Consider the following 15,501-nt stretch of genomic DNA (forward strand, 5'->3'; position numbering starts at 1 on the left):
CAGCAACCGTCCGGGTTCTCCTCGTAGCCGGCATGCGCCATAACTCATACTTAAGCTTCCACTAACGTGCGTATGTACACACACACACACACTAACATACGTTTCTAACACGTACGTATATATATATATATATCTACAACTATTCCAAGGACTTGTATTTCGCATATCTTATCAATATTTATAGGGGATAGTCAAGTAACTCTGTGAAAAAAAAAAAAAATACAAAAAATCAGACGAACGTTTAGTTTCCTATTCGAAAAATTTAACTGTTCAGTATAATGAAAGATAAAAATAGAAATGGGATAGTACTTTTCGATAATTCTACAAATTATTGTCGAATCATTTCTGTCGAATACTAAAACTATTTCTCCGATTTTCATTCTCTTTCTCTTCTTTCTTTTTTTCTTTTTTGGTAATCAGATAATCAAGCTCCGAGTCAGACTCGTCGAAAAATTCAAAAAAAAGAAAAAAGAGAGAGAGAGAGAGAGAAAGATAATATATCTCGGTTCTGCTTTTTATTCCACTGATTTATCTGAAATTTCAACCGATATGTCGAACGATTTCGCAGCGAATTAATTGGCACGATTCGGTACTATTCACGTTTGTTTCCTATCGATCTTCCATAGTAATAGAAAAAAAATATGAAAAAAAGAACAGAAAAATAGGATATCTCTCTCTCTTTCTTTCTCTCACATATATACGCGTGGAAAAATTGTATTTTTCCTTTACCGGAAGGAAAAGATGGAAGAAAAGAAAAGATATTCTCGTATTAGTCCGTCCCACTGTATGATTAATGAACACAAAAGTTAATTATGCGTACTTACTGCAAGAAGATTGATTAATACGTCTACCGGTCGAAAAGTTTGCTCATTTTTATTTTTTCTTTCTTTCCTTTCCTTTCCTTTTTCCTTTCTTTTGGAATCTCATAGTTTCAACGATCGAGTTTATTCTCGGTTGAAATGAAAGAATCGTTTGATTTCTTTACGTTCTCTCTCTCTCTCTCTTTCTCTCGTTTGTAGAATTAATTTCCTCGTAATATCCGTTTGTAAAGGAAGAAACGATTATTTTATTTCTACGCGCGATCGTTTATAAAATATAAAAGTTATGATTTGATATTCTCTCGAACGCAAGTTTAACCTTTTGAATTTAGTCGAAAAAAATTTCTCATCGGTAAAGTAATTATAATCGACCAACGACGAGAAATATATACACGTCGAATGGAAAGCAAATGTTTCTTCTGTTTTTATTAATTTTTTACGAAAAAAAAAAGAAGGAAAGAAAGAAAAAAAAAGATCAAACGAAACGAGAAGGAAAAAAAGTATTGCGTTTTTATATTTACAAAAGAAAAAAAAATTAATAATTCATTCATACATTCGTAAACGAGAATGATTCGAGAAAACAATTAATAAATAATAAAATTGTAATATTACACGGACGAGAGTAAAATGTTGTTTTTAACTTTTTTTAAATATTTGTCCTTGAAAAAAAATTTCTTAAAAAAAAAAACCAAAAAAAAAAAACCATGCAGCTTTTATTAGAAGATATAATCATTTGGAAAAGGTTTTGAAACGCGAACAATTTCGAGTGCTATAACGAAACGTCATTTGAAGGAAGCATTCCAGTCGTTATCATCGTATCGTTCGTGTTATCGGTGTCGGAATTTTCAGAAGCATAAGGACGCGCGGGTGCCGCGTTATTATCGCGTTTAAAAGCTTGGAAAAGTTCGTCGTTAAGCTCGGGAAGCTTCGTCATCGCGCCTCCGGCATTATTAAATTACTCTACTCTGTCTCTCACCCGGCTCGATACGTTGCATTTATTTTTGTCTTTTCCTTTTTTTTTTCTTCGTGTTTTATTTTTTCTTTTTTTTTTCTTTTTTTTTTATATATATCTTTTTATATCTCTCTTCCTGTTACCGGTAGACACACATAGTCAAACATTACGTCATTTTCCTTCGACAAACATTCATACACGCACACGTATTTTACACATACAAGCACCGAAACTACCACATGTAATATATATTATTTATGGATACGTAATTCACATTTGTGCAACGTAAACGTCGAGGATAACGATCTTGTTCTTTTATTTTTTTTTTTATTTTTTTTTTTTTTTTGCGATTTATTTATCGTTTTATCATAAAGTAATATAAATGATTTTCCTTGTTGCTTACATTATCGCGAGGAACGATTAAACTACGCAAATATGTTATATTTATCTCATTTAATTAATTGTAACTATCGTGAAACGTATTGCTTTTTTGTTTTGTTTTGTTTTAATTTTCTTCTTCTTCTTCTTCTTCTTATATTACGATTATATAAAGTATTATAAATGAAATATAATGAAATATATTTTGATAATTATCGATAAGATTTGTTGATTTGTATAACGACGAATCGTCATATACGATATTTTTAGTAATTACGCGACAAGGAAATAAAATATAATAAACAATTACAAGGAAAAAAAATAACATCTTAAAATGAATCATAGTAATATATAAATATTGATTCGTATAAATTACATTAATCACAATCTCCCAAGGAATCCCCTTAATCCCACCCACTTCTATAAATCACAGACCAATCGGATACAATCGTTTGATCAATTATTACTTAAGGAGACGTCAATTTTTCTTGAGTAATCCAATCGATAAAATATTGAATTTAAATCTCGATGTCATTTAAGAAGAAGAAGAAGAGAAAAAAACAACAAAATCGAACCAGCAACTCGAGACGATTTCGGCCAAATTAAGTAGACATTTTACGGGTACTTTAAAAACATTTATAAACAAACAAGCGTATAGAGATAATAAAATATCATCAGTTTATTCATTTATATGTCGAAAAAAACAAACTTTGATAAATACTACACTCTGTAATTAGTTTTGGTTGATTTGACACTTGAAATTGGCTACCGGGCGCCGTATAGGCGCCGCTTGAAATCAGCTGGGCGCCGCATAGGCGCCACTCGAGAGCAAAGGGTTAATACTTTTCCAGAAAGGTTTTTTTTTAAATATGCACCACGTGTGTTGGATTTTAACGTAGAAAAGATAACTTTTTGTCGATTAAATATTCATTCTTCTATTTCCTTGTAAAGGGAGTAAAAGAAGAAGAGAAAAAAAAGGAGAGAAAGAGAAAGAGGAAGAGAGTCATTTATATGTCGAAAAAAACAAACTTTGATAAATATTACACTCCGTAATTAGTTTGTTGTGATATTTAATGAAACTTGAAATCAGCCGGGCGCCGTATAGGCGCCGCTTGAAATCAGCTGGGCGCCGCATAGGCGCCGCTCGAGAGCAAAGGGTTAATACTTTTCCAGTAAAGGTTTTTTTTTAAATATGCACCACGTGTATTGGATTTTAACGTAGAAAAGATAACTTTTTGTCGATTAAATATTCATTCTTCTATTTCCTTGTAAAGGGAGAAAAAGAAAAAGAGAAAAAAAAGAGAGAAAGAAAGAGAGAAAGAGAGAAAGAGAGAAAGAGAGAGAAGGTTAATGCCCATAGCTGTCTTTAGTCATGGCGTTCATTTTCTCATGGAACAATAAGCAGGACGAATAGGTTTGGTAGTATGGTATAGTATAGTACGTTGACGAAGGTGAAAGACGGGTCTCGGTCGGAGTATGACTATCATTAATAATACTACTCTCTCTTGCTATTAACGTACGTACATAGCAGCCAGCTTGTGGAACATTAGCATCACCTTCTATCTCTCTCTCATACTATCGTCGTTATGTTACCTAAAATGATGACTGATTTCAGTAATAGACGTCACGTCGTGTGTGTACCTTTATACCTAACTACCTACCTACCTTATACCCATCTTCGTGATTCGAAACGTCTAATTTACGCTTATTAACCTTTATTTTCATTTCTTCTTTCGAAAGATTGAAGATAATTGTACGAACAATTAAATTACAAATTAATGGAATATATACTAAGTGTTTTTAAATTCGATTGAAATCATTTCAACGATTAGTTTCACTACGCTAAAGTATAATATAAAAAAAACAAAAAACCTTGTTTTTTAAATTTAATTAACGATACACGTTGTTATTTAACGATATTTATATTTAAAATAGTATATTATACTCTACTACGTTATATTAATAATTTATATATAATTCTAATCATATATATTTTAATTATTAATATATATATCATTATAATATATTTATATTTTTCATTCGATTAATAATATTAAATTAATTTCAAATCATAGTATCTCGTAATCTTTCTTTCTTTCTCTCTTTTTGTTTTTATAATACAAAAAAATATCGAATAATTATATATATGAAATAAATATGAAATTATTGTATATGTATGAAATATAATTAATAAAATAAATTATTATAACAAAAATTAAATAAATTTAATTTAATAAAAATAAATTATTATAAATATGAAATTATTATATATATATGAAATATAATTAATAAAATAATTATTATAACAAAAATTAAATAAATTTAATTTATTAAAAAATAAATTATTATAAATATGAAATTATTATATATGTATGAAATATAATTAATAAAATAAATTATTATAACAAAAATTAAATAAATTTAATTTAATAAAAAATAAATTATTATAAATATGAAATTATTATATGTATAAAATAAATATATATTAACACAATGATATATATAGGGAAAATTAAAAAAAAAAGATATTAAGATGAAATAAAATGACAATAATAATCCGACAGATAATTTGATTGAAAACGATGAAAACGTCGACGAATGATATAGTGGATCGTTGACAGAAGACAAAGAGGTTCACGACGATTAACGCACGTTCACCCCCCCTTAACTCTAACATATAGCACTATCCTCATTAGTAGCCACGTTATTAGGGCAATATTTGCATTAGCTATCCATAAACCGTTCAGTGGTAATCAATCGTTAATTTAGTAACGAGCATCGTGTACGTTGAAAAGCAACTCTTATAATATAGCATAAGCTGACTAGCTAGCTGACTAGCTAGCCATAGGGACGATAAATTAACCGTGAAGCCCTTTTAACGCGTCCTCATCTTCCTCATCTTCGTCATCTTCGTCGTCGTCCTCGTTTTCCTCATTTTCCTCCTCCTCGTCGTTGTCGTCGTCTATCTTGAAAATTGACTCTACTACAACAACGTGTTCGTGACTGCGTTGACTTAGGATAATTACGAGAGGCCAGAAGAGAGTACGATAATTAACCGTAAAAGCAAAGAGAGAGAGAGAGATAGATGGATAAATGAAAGGAAGATGAAAGATAAAAAAAATATAGAAAATTGGTATAACCGGAAATATTTTTATCGATCAATCGATTGTTAAATAAATGACGACCACTATTCCATAACTTTTACGATATATGAGCCGTTTATTTTGAAAGTGGCCTAAATCCCTAAATATTTAACCTTAAATTGAGATATTTGAAGGTTTGTGTTTGAATGCAATTAAAAATATACGTACAGAATACCAATGAGTTATGCTACTTTAGTGTATCTAAAGGTGTTCAATTTACAATTCCTATTAAAATTATGGCAATTATTAAGTGAATAATATGCGTTTTTTTACTAAGAATCAAGTTAGGCCACTTTCAAAATTAACAACCAAATTTGTTATAAAATTTGAAGGAACCGAAGTACACTCAACGTAATTTAAGATGCTTCAAATTGAGAAAAAACAATACTTATTTTATTTTACATACCTTTATAACACTTTAAAAACATAAATTATGCGATACAAAACATTTTTTACAAACATAATATTATTATGAATTTAATTTATTGGTCAAAATTATTCGAACATAGAGAGATGCATGATTCAAAGAAAAATTGTATAACCGGTAAATATCTGACGAATGAATTAATTGATTGTGAATGATCGAAACTTTATAACTATGACAACAAACTATGATTTAGATTACCGATCAACATTAGTTGACCAACTTATAATATGATAAATAATTGGCCTAAATGAGTACAAGAATAAATAAATATTTGAAATAAAAAATAAAATAAAATTATTAATAATATTATAATAATTATTATATTACAATAAATATTAAATAAAAAATATTATAATAATTATTAAATAAAATAAAATTATTAATAATATTATAATAATTATTATATTACAATAAATATAAAATAAAAAATATTATAATAATTTTAAATAAATTAAATTATTAATAATATTATAATAATTATTAATAATAAATATTAAATAAAAAATATAATAATTATTAAATAAAATAAAATTATTATACGTTCTTGGTTAATCAAAATAATATCGTACTTTTTGTTTTTCCTTTCTCTTTCAAAATGTTCGATTATTTTACAAACGTTTTATGACTGTTATCGCGTGTTTTCAAAAAATAAGTAAAAATAAGTTATAGTTCTACGTAGATACACATAGAGATACGTACATCGAATTAAAACTAGAATCGTAAAAAGGATAAAATAGGCTGAATTTATCAAACTTTGTAGTTTCTTCTTCTCGTTTTCTTTTTTCTTTTTGTTTTTTTAACTTCAAGCCTTACAAGAAAAACACGGGGAGGATAAAGAGAAAGAGGTGAGAGGGGTATGTGTGTGTGTGTGTGTATGAGGTAGACCATTTGCTCGCTTACAGATTAAGCATCTTAATCACCAGCCAGCAAAACTGGAAATTGCTTGGCTGGTCGAGACCAGAATGGCTCGGGAGAAAAACTTCTGTATATTTGAGAGTGGGTTCGAGAAAGGGGGAAAGGGGAAAGGGCAGCGTATACCATGAAGGGGGGGATACAAAGATTGTAACTATAAAAAAATGAGCAGGAAAAAAAAGAAGAAATAAAGTAGCTTGTTGTTAGGTAATTTCTATTACATTTAGAGCATTCGCGTTTGAAATTTTTACTCGCGTTTTACAAAATTCCCGACTGTTTCTATTCTAGGATAGTAAAATAAAACAAAACAAATTTTGACGTGTAATAATGAAGAAAAAAATGTTAGAAATTTTTTAATCAAATTTATATCTGAAATATATTATGTTACTACGTTGAAAAAATTCATTTTTTTCTTATATTTTTGTAAAATATATAAAAAAAAAAAAGGGAAAATTTTCTTCGCGCAAATAATAGAAATTAACGGTAAACCATAATAGCCCTTTGCACTCAAGGCCTTTTCAGCAACTCGAGAAGATTTCGGCTAAATTTCAGTAGACATTTGACAGGTACTTTAAAAACATTTATAAACAAACAAGCGCATGGAAATAATAAAATATCATCAGTTTATTCATTTATATGTCGAAAAAAACATACTTTGATAAATACTGCACTCTGTAATTAGTTTTGTTGCGATATTTAACGAAACTTGAAATCAGCCGGGCGCTGTATAGGCGCCGCTTGAAATCAGCTGGGCGCCTTATAGGCGCCGCTCGAGTGCAAAGGGATAGAAGAAGAATTAAATGGAAATTTTCAATTGAAAATATTCTTGTATATCCCATAATGTAAGAGTTTATCTAAGCTTTCTCGTTCGTTCGTTCGTTCGTTCGTTGGTTCGTTCGCAACAATTTCAAGGAAGAAAAGATTTACTTTAAAATCACGTCTACTCTAGGATATTATATCTCTACCATCGGCAAGATATATATTCTTAGGATGGACAGAGTTATCTTTCTATCCATCGTTCGCTTTTATAACAGAGAAAATGAGCTCGCATAAGGTAAGCCAGCTTTTCTAGTTACTTTATACCTCGTTTCAACCAAGAACGACCTATTTCTTCAATGTGTACCTTCAAACCGCGCACTATAGTTCCAAGTTAAAACCTACCCTTCCATCTCGTCAAAATTTACGTTTAACATCTTCCATCAAAAATATTCACACACACATTCCTGGCGCACGTTGAATTTATTTTTCAATTAAAATTATTCTTCTGTAACGAATAATATGAAAACGTGGTTTTTGTTTTGTTTTTTTTTTTACACATTCGTGGTTTTTTACCAAATATTTCTGATTTATTAAATTACTCTTAATATTGAAATATTTGTATGATAATAAACGTTCACGTTTAACATATTCAATAATATTTGCAGGTTCGTGCCGATGAAATTTTTTTTCCGCATTAAATTGTATTCCAACAATAGTTGAAATATTTTGCTTTAAACATTCATAATTTTTTCCCAAAATATTATATCATCGATATAAAACGTAATGAAATCGAAAAATTAAATAATCTTTATTTTCCATCTAAGAAAAAAAAAACAAACCATACGTATGTCTTTGAAGAATTTTATTTAACTTTACCCGTACGAGGATTTAATTGGGAAAAACGATGAAAACAGGGGAAAAAAAAAGAAAGAAAAAAAAAAGAGAGAGAAAGAGGAAAATTCAAGCGGATAGATTCGATAATCGATATTTTCATATATCCCCATAAAATTTCTAATATGTAAATAGATATTTTCTCATTTCTCGTTCGTATATTAAACTCAGTTTGTTGAAATTATTATTAAACTCTCTTTATCTTTAGTTATTCAAAGCCAACAAACATGCAAATAAACAAGCAAGCAAGCAAGCAAGCAAGCAAAGAATAGAATCAATAAGTAGATAATTTAGTTCAATCTGATCACTTTTACAATAGACAAGGCATGCATGCACTTTGGCATTATCCATCGCGAAGCTATTAAACCGTACCTGCGAATATTCGAACGACGATTAAGGCCAATTTCGATTATCCGTTTAACCTGTAGGGAAGGAAGGTACGTTGGTACGTCACTGTACACAGTTTACCTATACATATGCATATAATACATTTACACACATATAGATATAGATATATGTATACCACATATACACGTTTAATGCATATATATATACACAGTTTACTTATACATATGTATATAATATATTTACACACATATATATATATAGATATATGTATACCACATATACACGTATAAAGACATATATATATATACAGTTTACCTATACATATGAATATAATACATTTACACATATATAGATATAGATATATGTATACCACATATACACGTATAAAGACATATATATATAAATAGATATATGTATAATATACACATATATAGATGTATGTATATGTATATACGTGTAGTTCATGTGTATGTATTCGAGTTGTGGCTAACGCATCGAACCTGTAGACCCGCTTTAACGGATTCTAATATATCATGAGTATGACGCGTATGACGAATATTAAGTGATTTGTCTCTGTCACGTGCATTAGAATAATCGTCCTTTCGTATTTACCATAAAAACCATTTTCCGTCTTATAAAAGCAACAAGATTTCTAAAGGGGGATTAATTCCTTACCAACGCAAAAACAAACGTACGAAAGAAAAAAAGAATGTATAAGCCCCTTTTTATGGAGAAAATTATTATACGTGCGCATAAATTTAGATATGGGAAAATATTATTTTCAAATATAAATATTAATTTATGGTGCGTTTTTTTTTAGAATATAAATTTTCACGTATAATACCGAGGGTGGGGGGAGGGATTGAAAAGTTTCGAGATTTCGAGAAAAATTCCTTTTTTTTCATTTGTTTTCGAATAAATCGTATATATTTTCATTCTAACAAGTATTTTTGTTGAAAAAAGGTATTTGTAAGAAAGGTCTATGTTGTATGCTGCAAACTTTTAACACAGCCATTCAAAGTATTGAATATATAATATAAAAGTATTTAATATAAAGTTTCCAGTTATTAATACTTTAAATATAATTTATAATACTTAACTAAAACATAAAACGTTTACATATATATATAATATAATATTATTCATAGACGAATAATTATATTTTTAATTATACCCAAATAATTGTATATAATAAACCCTAAAACGGAATCGTAAGTAATATCCATCGAGTTAGATTAAGTTTTTCGTGCTACCCCCTCCCCCCCTCCCTCGTTCTCGTTAACTATATAGTATAAAAAGTATTTAATATAAAGTTCTCAGTTATTAATACTTTAAATATATAATTTATAATACTTAACTAAAACATAAAACGTTTACATTTACATATATATAATATTATTCATAGACGAATAATTATATTTTTAATTATACCCAAATAATTGTATATAATAAACCCTAAAGGAATCGTAAGTAATATCCATCGAGTTAGATTAAGTTTTTCGAGCTACCACCCTCCCCCGTTCTCTTTAACTATAGATAGTATAGTATAAGTATAGTATAGTAAAAGTAATTATTATAAATTCTCAGTTATTTTTTTTATTATTTAGTGACGCATAACCCTGACGCATTTGTTCGTTCGAAGAATTCTCCCAATAAATTCGAGCTTCAAATGTTTAAAAAATCGTGAGGCCCCGGGGGGATTCGAACCCAGGATCTTTCGCATACCGAAAGAACGCTCTACCACTTGAGCCACGAAGACCTGTTTCTCAGTTATTAATACTTTAGATATAATTTATAAAACTTAACTAAAACATAAAACGTTTACATTTGCATATATATAATATAATATTATTTATACACGAATAATTATAGTTTTAATTATATTTTTAATTATACCTAAATATTGTATATAATAAACCCTAAAGGAATCGCAAGTAATATCCATCGAGTTAGATTAAGTTTTTCGAGCTACCCCCCCCCCTATTTCCTACCCCCCTTACCGCCGTTCTCGTTAACTTAAACCAAATTTGTAGAATTCTTTGAGGGTTCTTATGAAAGTTATTCGTAAACTCGTTTTACCTGACGTAAGGAGCTACGACAAATTATTCCCGGGGACTCATATCGCGCTACGTTAAGCTCAAATTAGATTCGCGGACGACTTTAAGGTAGTGGCTGGGTGGGAATAAGATGGGTTAGTGGGGGTGTTATAAGTGAGAGAGAGAGAGAGGGTGAAGTAGAAGATAGGCTTGCCTACCCTAACGACACTCTAATCTTCTTCCCTCGTTAAGGCTTACGGAACGTTCTCTGGAACTTTCGTGTCTCTTGCGATATAATTAAAATGTTAATCGAGGCATTAGTTGTTTAAGGCGGAAACCGCCTCATCGAGAACGAACCAAGGGAGTAAAGGAGGAACGGAGGTAGGAAGGAAGGAACGGGTTAGATGAGGAAGAAACGATTTGCTTTAGTCAGACGTCATTTGTCTTGATTAGCAACTGTCGAGAACAGTTGGCCTCTCGAGATCAAGCTCAAATAAATCGACAGTATTATATGGTATCATCCGATACCTAACTAATTTCATAATACTTCGGGGAATATACCAAGAAACTGTTAACTACAAACTTATCGAGTAAGATCGCAAACATTGATTTTATTATTAACGTTAGATCGATCACTTTCTTGATTGACTGTACCCGATTAAAAACTCTCTTCTTAGATTTATTAAATAATAATTCAAATAAATATCATTAATTAATAAATAAAATTAATATTTTAGTAATTAATTATATATAATATTTTAATAATTAATAAATAAAATAAATATCATTAAAATTCAACGATACGAAAATTAGATGTAAATCGATTAAACATATTTAAATAATATTTATCAAATTAAACTTATTATTATTTTCGTAAAATAAATAATAATGAAATTTGAATTATTTAAACACTGTTGGTTCTAGATAAAAACAAATTATAATTCCAAATTTTATTTATGTATTGTTTTTTTTTCGATAAACGTATCGTTGCTAAGATATAAAATAATATTTAGCAATCGATTACCACTTGACGATAATAAACGCAGATGTCGCGTATCGTAAAAGATCATCGCATGTGAGTTGAAAGGGTCAGGACATAACTTGTCTCTGAAAAGTCATTTTCTGAAAGTACTGTGGGTTAGTGGTGGGGGGGTATCCTTGCACTGAGAACGCGACCTTCTCATTTGGAATTCCTATTTCGAAAATTAGTTGGTAAATTAGTTTGTCCCGTTGATTCACCACGAACTTTCGAAATTGGCTGGTTAACGTTAGAGCACCAAAACGGTCCTGCTGCTTTTATCCTAGCTCAGATAGTAGGGTTTTCGAGTGAGAGTCCCCCTCTCCCCCCTCACCCCCCTCCCCTTCCCCCTCTCCACCCTCCCCCATATGTTAGCAAAACTTAACGTTATTACGTTACATTTCGAACACCAATTTTCTCTTCCTTCTTTCTCGAAATATCTCTTTGAAAACGTAATTTTCATCTAACATCGATTTCATATTACATTGGCTTATACCTACCTTTTATTTTTATTACAGATTGGATGACGAGAAATTGGATCTTATTAATGTAAGTAATTTAATATATTCTTTTAATACATAATCAAATTATTCTCTTTTTTATCGTTCGTTTTTAATTGCATTATAATATATAATATTTGATCTAGAAATTAATTCGCTTTTTAATAAATATCAAATTTATAATTATATAATAATAATAATAATAATAAATTGCCTTTCACACGAATATCAAATTTCTACACTTAATGAACAAATTTATTTTCTTTTTTCAGATTGTTAAATCTTTTTTTGTTTTTAATAATTTTTTACAATGTTACAAACAAATTAATTTGTAATATACTTTCTTTTAAATATCAACTTGTCTGCTATCAAATTTATAATAATATAATAATATAATAATAAATTACCTTTTTAACACAAACATCAAATTTCTACACTTAACGAATAAATTTATTTTCTTTTTTTAGATTGTCAAACCTTCTTTTGTTTTTAATAATCGTTTATAAAGTTACAAACAAATTAATTAGTAATATACTTTCTTTTAAATATCAACTTGTCTGCTGTACACTTACACATTTAATTTCTTCAATTTCTTTTCAATACACCATTTAAAAAATTAAAAAAAGCCTAAAAATAGGCTATCGTTCGATCATCCGAACGAGTAGAATAACATCGATGAAAGCGTCATATTTGTTCGCTCGAGATCGCAAAATAAAATATTTTTTTTTTTCCATAACTCTGTCGAAACTTTCTCCTCACTTTTCCGTATCAATGAACACGCATGTATCGAATGGAAATAAATTGCACTGGATAAACAGCGTTTCGTATCAAATGTTGTTGGCATCGTGGCCGATAACCTAATGCACAACCACCACCATCACTACCACCATCAGTAATAACAGTAGCACATTATTCTGATCATAACCGTATGCGCCAAATAACCGGAAATTACTGGCCGCGTTTCAATCGTAGATCGTCCATTTATGCTACCTTTCGAATACGAACAAGCATAGTTAACTTAATATAATATTATGATACTAGTAGTCTCCCCCCCTTCCACCAATTTCGTATACGTAATCACTCTAATCACGAATTTTACATACTAATCGATTAACTAATTTCTTTCTTTATATCAGAATAGTTTTTTTTTTTGTTTCTTTATCGACAAATTGTAAAACTAAACAATATTCACATTTATGAATGAATTCATTCAATAAATTCAATACAATTAACTGAATGTAATATTTTATAAGAATTTTAATAAGAATTTATTCTTATTATATTTATTATTTAATAAGAATTATTATTTATTAATATTATTTTTTTTAATTTTATAAGAATGAAATTATTATAAGAATATAGTATAGTTTATTTTCTAATAAATTTCTTATTGAAATTTTTCACGATAGTTTTGCATAAAGAAAAAAAAATGATTTTCGTATTTTTTATTTCCTTTTTTTTTCATTTACTAGAGTAATGTGTTTAGATGAAAAAAAAAGATAAATAATAATTAAAGTCATATTATTTGATAATGATTCGAGAAACGAAGTACAAATTTCTTTCCCTCTCATTCTAGAAAAGCGTAATTTTCATTGAAAGAAACAAAAAGAGACAGAGAAAAGAACGATCATTGTACCTAGGTGCGTTTTCTCCCCCGAAATATTGACTTTTCTGGCGGAGTGCCCAATTTAAAAGTGGCTTTCGCGTGGCAAGCTAAAAAAGAAGAGACGCGAGAGAGAAAAAAAAAATAAAAAAAAGAGAAAGAAAGAGAGAGAGAGAGAGAGAGAGTGACGTACACAGCCGGACGTGTTCAACGAAGCGAAAAAAAACTGGAGGTTCTCCAGCGTGCGAGGAACCACCAGGGACGTAGGATTGAAAAGTTTTTCTCGAGCCTCCAGAATCAACCCCCTAACCCTCAAAACTCTCCTCCCCATTACCACTACCCCCTCCCCTCGCCGTTCAAACGCATGCCACGTTTACCTTTCGCGTCTCTCATCCTCCAATCTCTTAACTTCCGATCCCCCACCCCCATCCCCCACCCCCACCCCACCAACCCATTGCAAACTCCAAATTTGTTTTTTTTCTTCTTTTTTTGTTTTACGTTGTTTTGTAATTTCTTTCTCTCTCTCTCTCTTCCAATCTCTTAACTTCCGATCCCCCACCATCCCTACCCCCACCCCCCGTTGCAAACTACAAATTTGTTTTTTTTCTTCTTTTTTTTTATGTTGTTTTGTAATTTCTTTCTCTCTCTCTCTCTCTTTCGTTTCTTTTCTCGTATTATTTTTTTTTCAAGCCCCCAAACACTTTATAAAGTTCTGCCAACGTAGTTGACGGATTCAACGTTGTTGCAACGAACGGACGAGAGGAGGTAGGATGCACCCTTGTGCATCCAGTGCTCTCTTTTACCAAAGAGATTTACAACCGCCGTGGCATGTAAAAGGCTGACGGTTGGAATGAGATAGAAACACAGAGAAAAAGAACGAGAGAGAGAGAGAGAGAGAGAGAGAAGAAAACGGAGCCGTAGTTAATGCACCAACTCGGCAAACTAACAACACCGTTTAAATTCATTCTATCGTGGCGTTAAACGCTCGAGAATTATCACCCCTCTTACTTTTACCATCAAATTTCTATGGGTATATTAATCAAATTCATTGAATTGTTTTATTGTATATTTGTTACAGTAAATATATAAAATTTTTTTCATTCACGAAATAACGATCTAAATTGTGAAATAACTATATTGTTCTATTAACACTAGATTTAGGAATATTTTGTTCATTATTTTTCTAATGGGTATATTAATCAAATTGATCGAATTGTTTTATTGTATATTTGTTACAGTAAATATATGAAATTTTTTTCATTCACGAAATAACGATCTAAATTGTGAAGTAACTATATTGTTCTATTAACACTAGATTTAGGGATATTTTGTTCATTATTTTTCTAATGGGTATATTAATCAAATTCATTGAATTGTTTTATTGTATATTTGTTACAGTAAATATATGAAATTTTTTTTCATTCACGAAATAACGATCTAAATTGTGAAATAACTATATTGTTCTATTAACACTAGATTTAGGGATATTTTGTTCACTATTTTTCTAGTGACTTAGAAACATTGTTTTAATGGAGGATTGAGTAAAGGGGAGGAATTAATATTTACGTATATTTAATTATGTAACTAAAAACCAACATATGTTTTTAAAAAATAATATTGAAGTTATTTCGTAATTTTTGTAATGAGTCAAATTTGGCTCAGTCCGTAAATCTAGTGTTAAATTATGAAATAAGATTACGTGCTTTAAATTAACTA

At 29.6% G+C, this 15,501-nt stretch overlaps 1 protein-coding gene across 2 annotated transcripts in view; it reads left to right on the forward strand.

Annotated features, from left to right (window-relative positions):
* LOC122518013 (leishmanolysin-like peptidase) overlaps positions 1-15,501 on the forward strand; it is a 330,144-nt gene that overhangs the window by 252,275 nt on the left and 62,368 nt on the right. For both annotated transcript variants that reach the window (XM_043636656.1, XM_043636658.1), the window contains exon 3: positions 12,201-12,231. In XM_043636656.1, the coding sequence (XP_043492591.1) occupies positions 12,201-12,231 (31 nt within the window). The remainder of the gene's footprint in view (positions 1-12,200; positions 12,232-15,501) is intronic.

The sequence above is a fragment of the Polistes fuscatus genome, unplaced genomic scaffold, assembly GCF_010416935.1.
Source record: "Polistes fuscatus isolate 324 unplaced genomic scaffold, CU_Pfus_HIC Scaffold22, whole genome shotgun sequence".
Taxonomy (NCBI): Eukaryota; Metazoa; Arthropoda; class Insecta; order Hymenoptera; family Vespidae; genus Polistes; species Polistes fuscatus.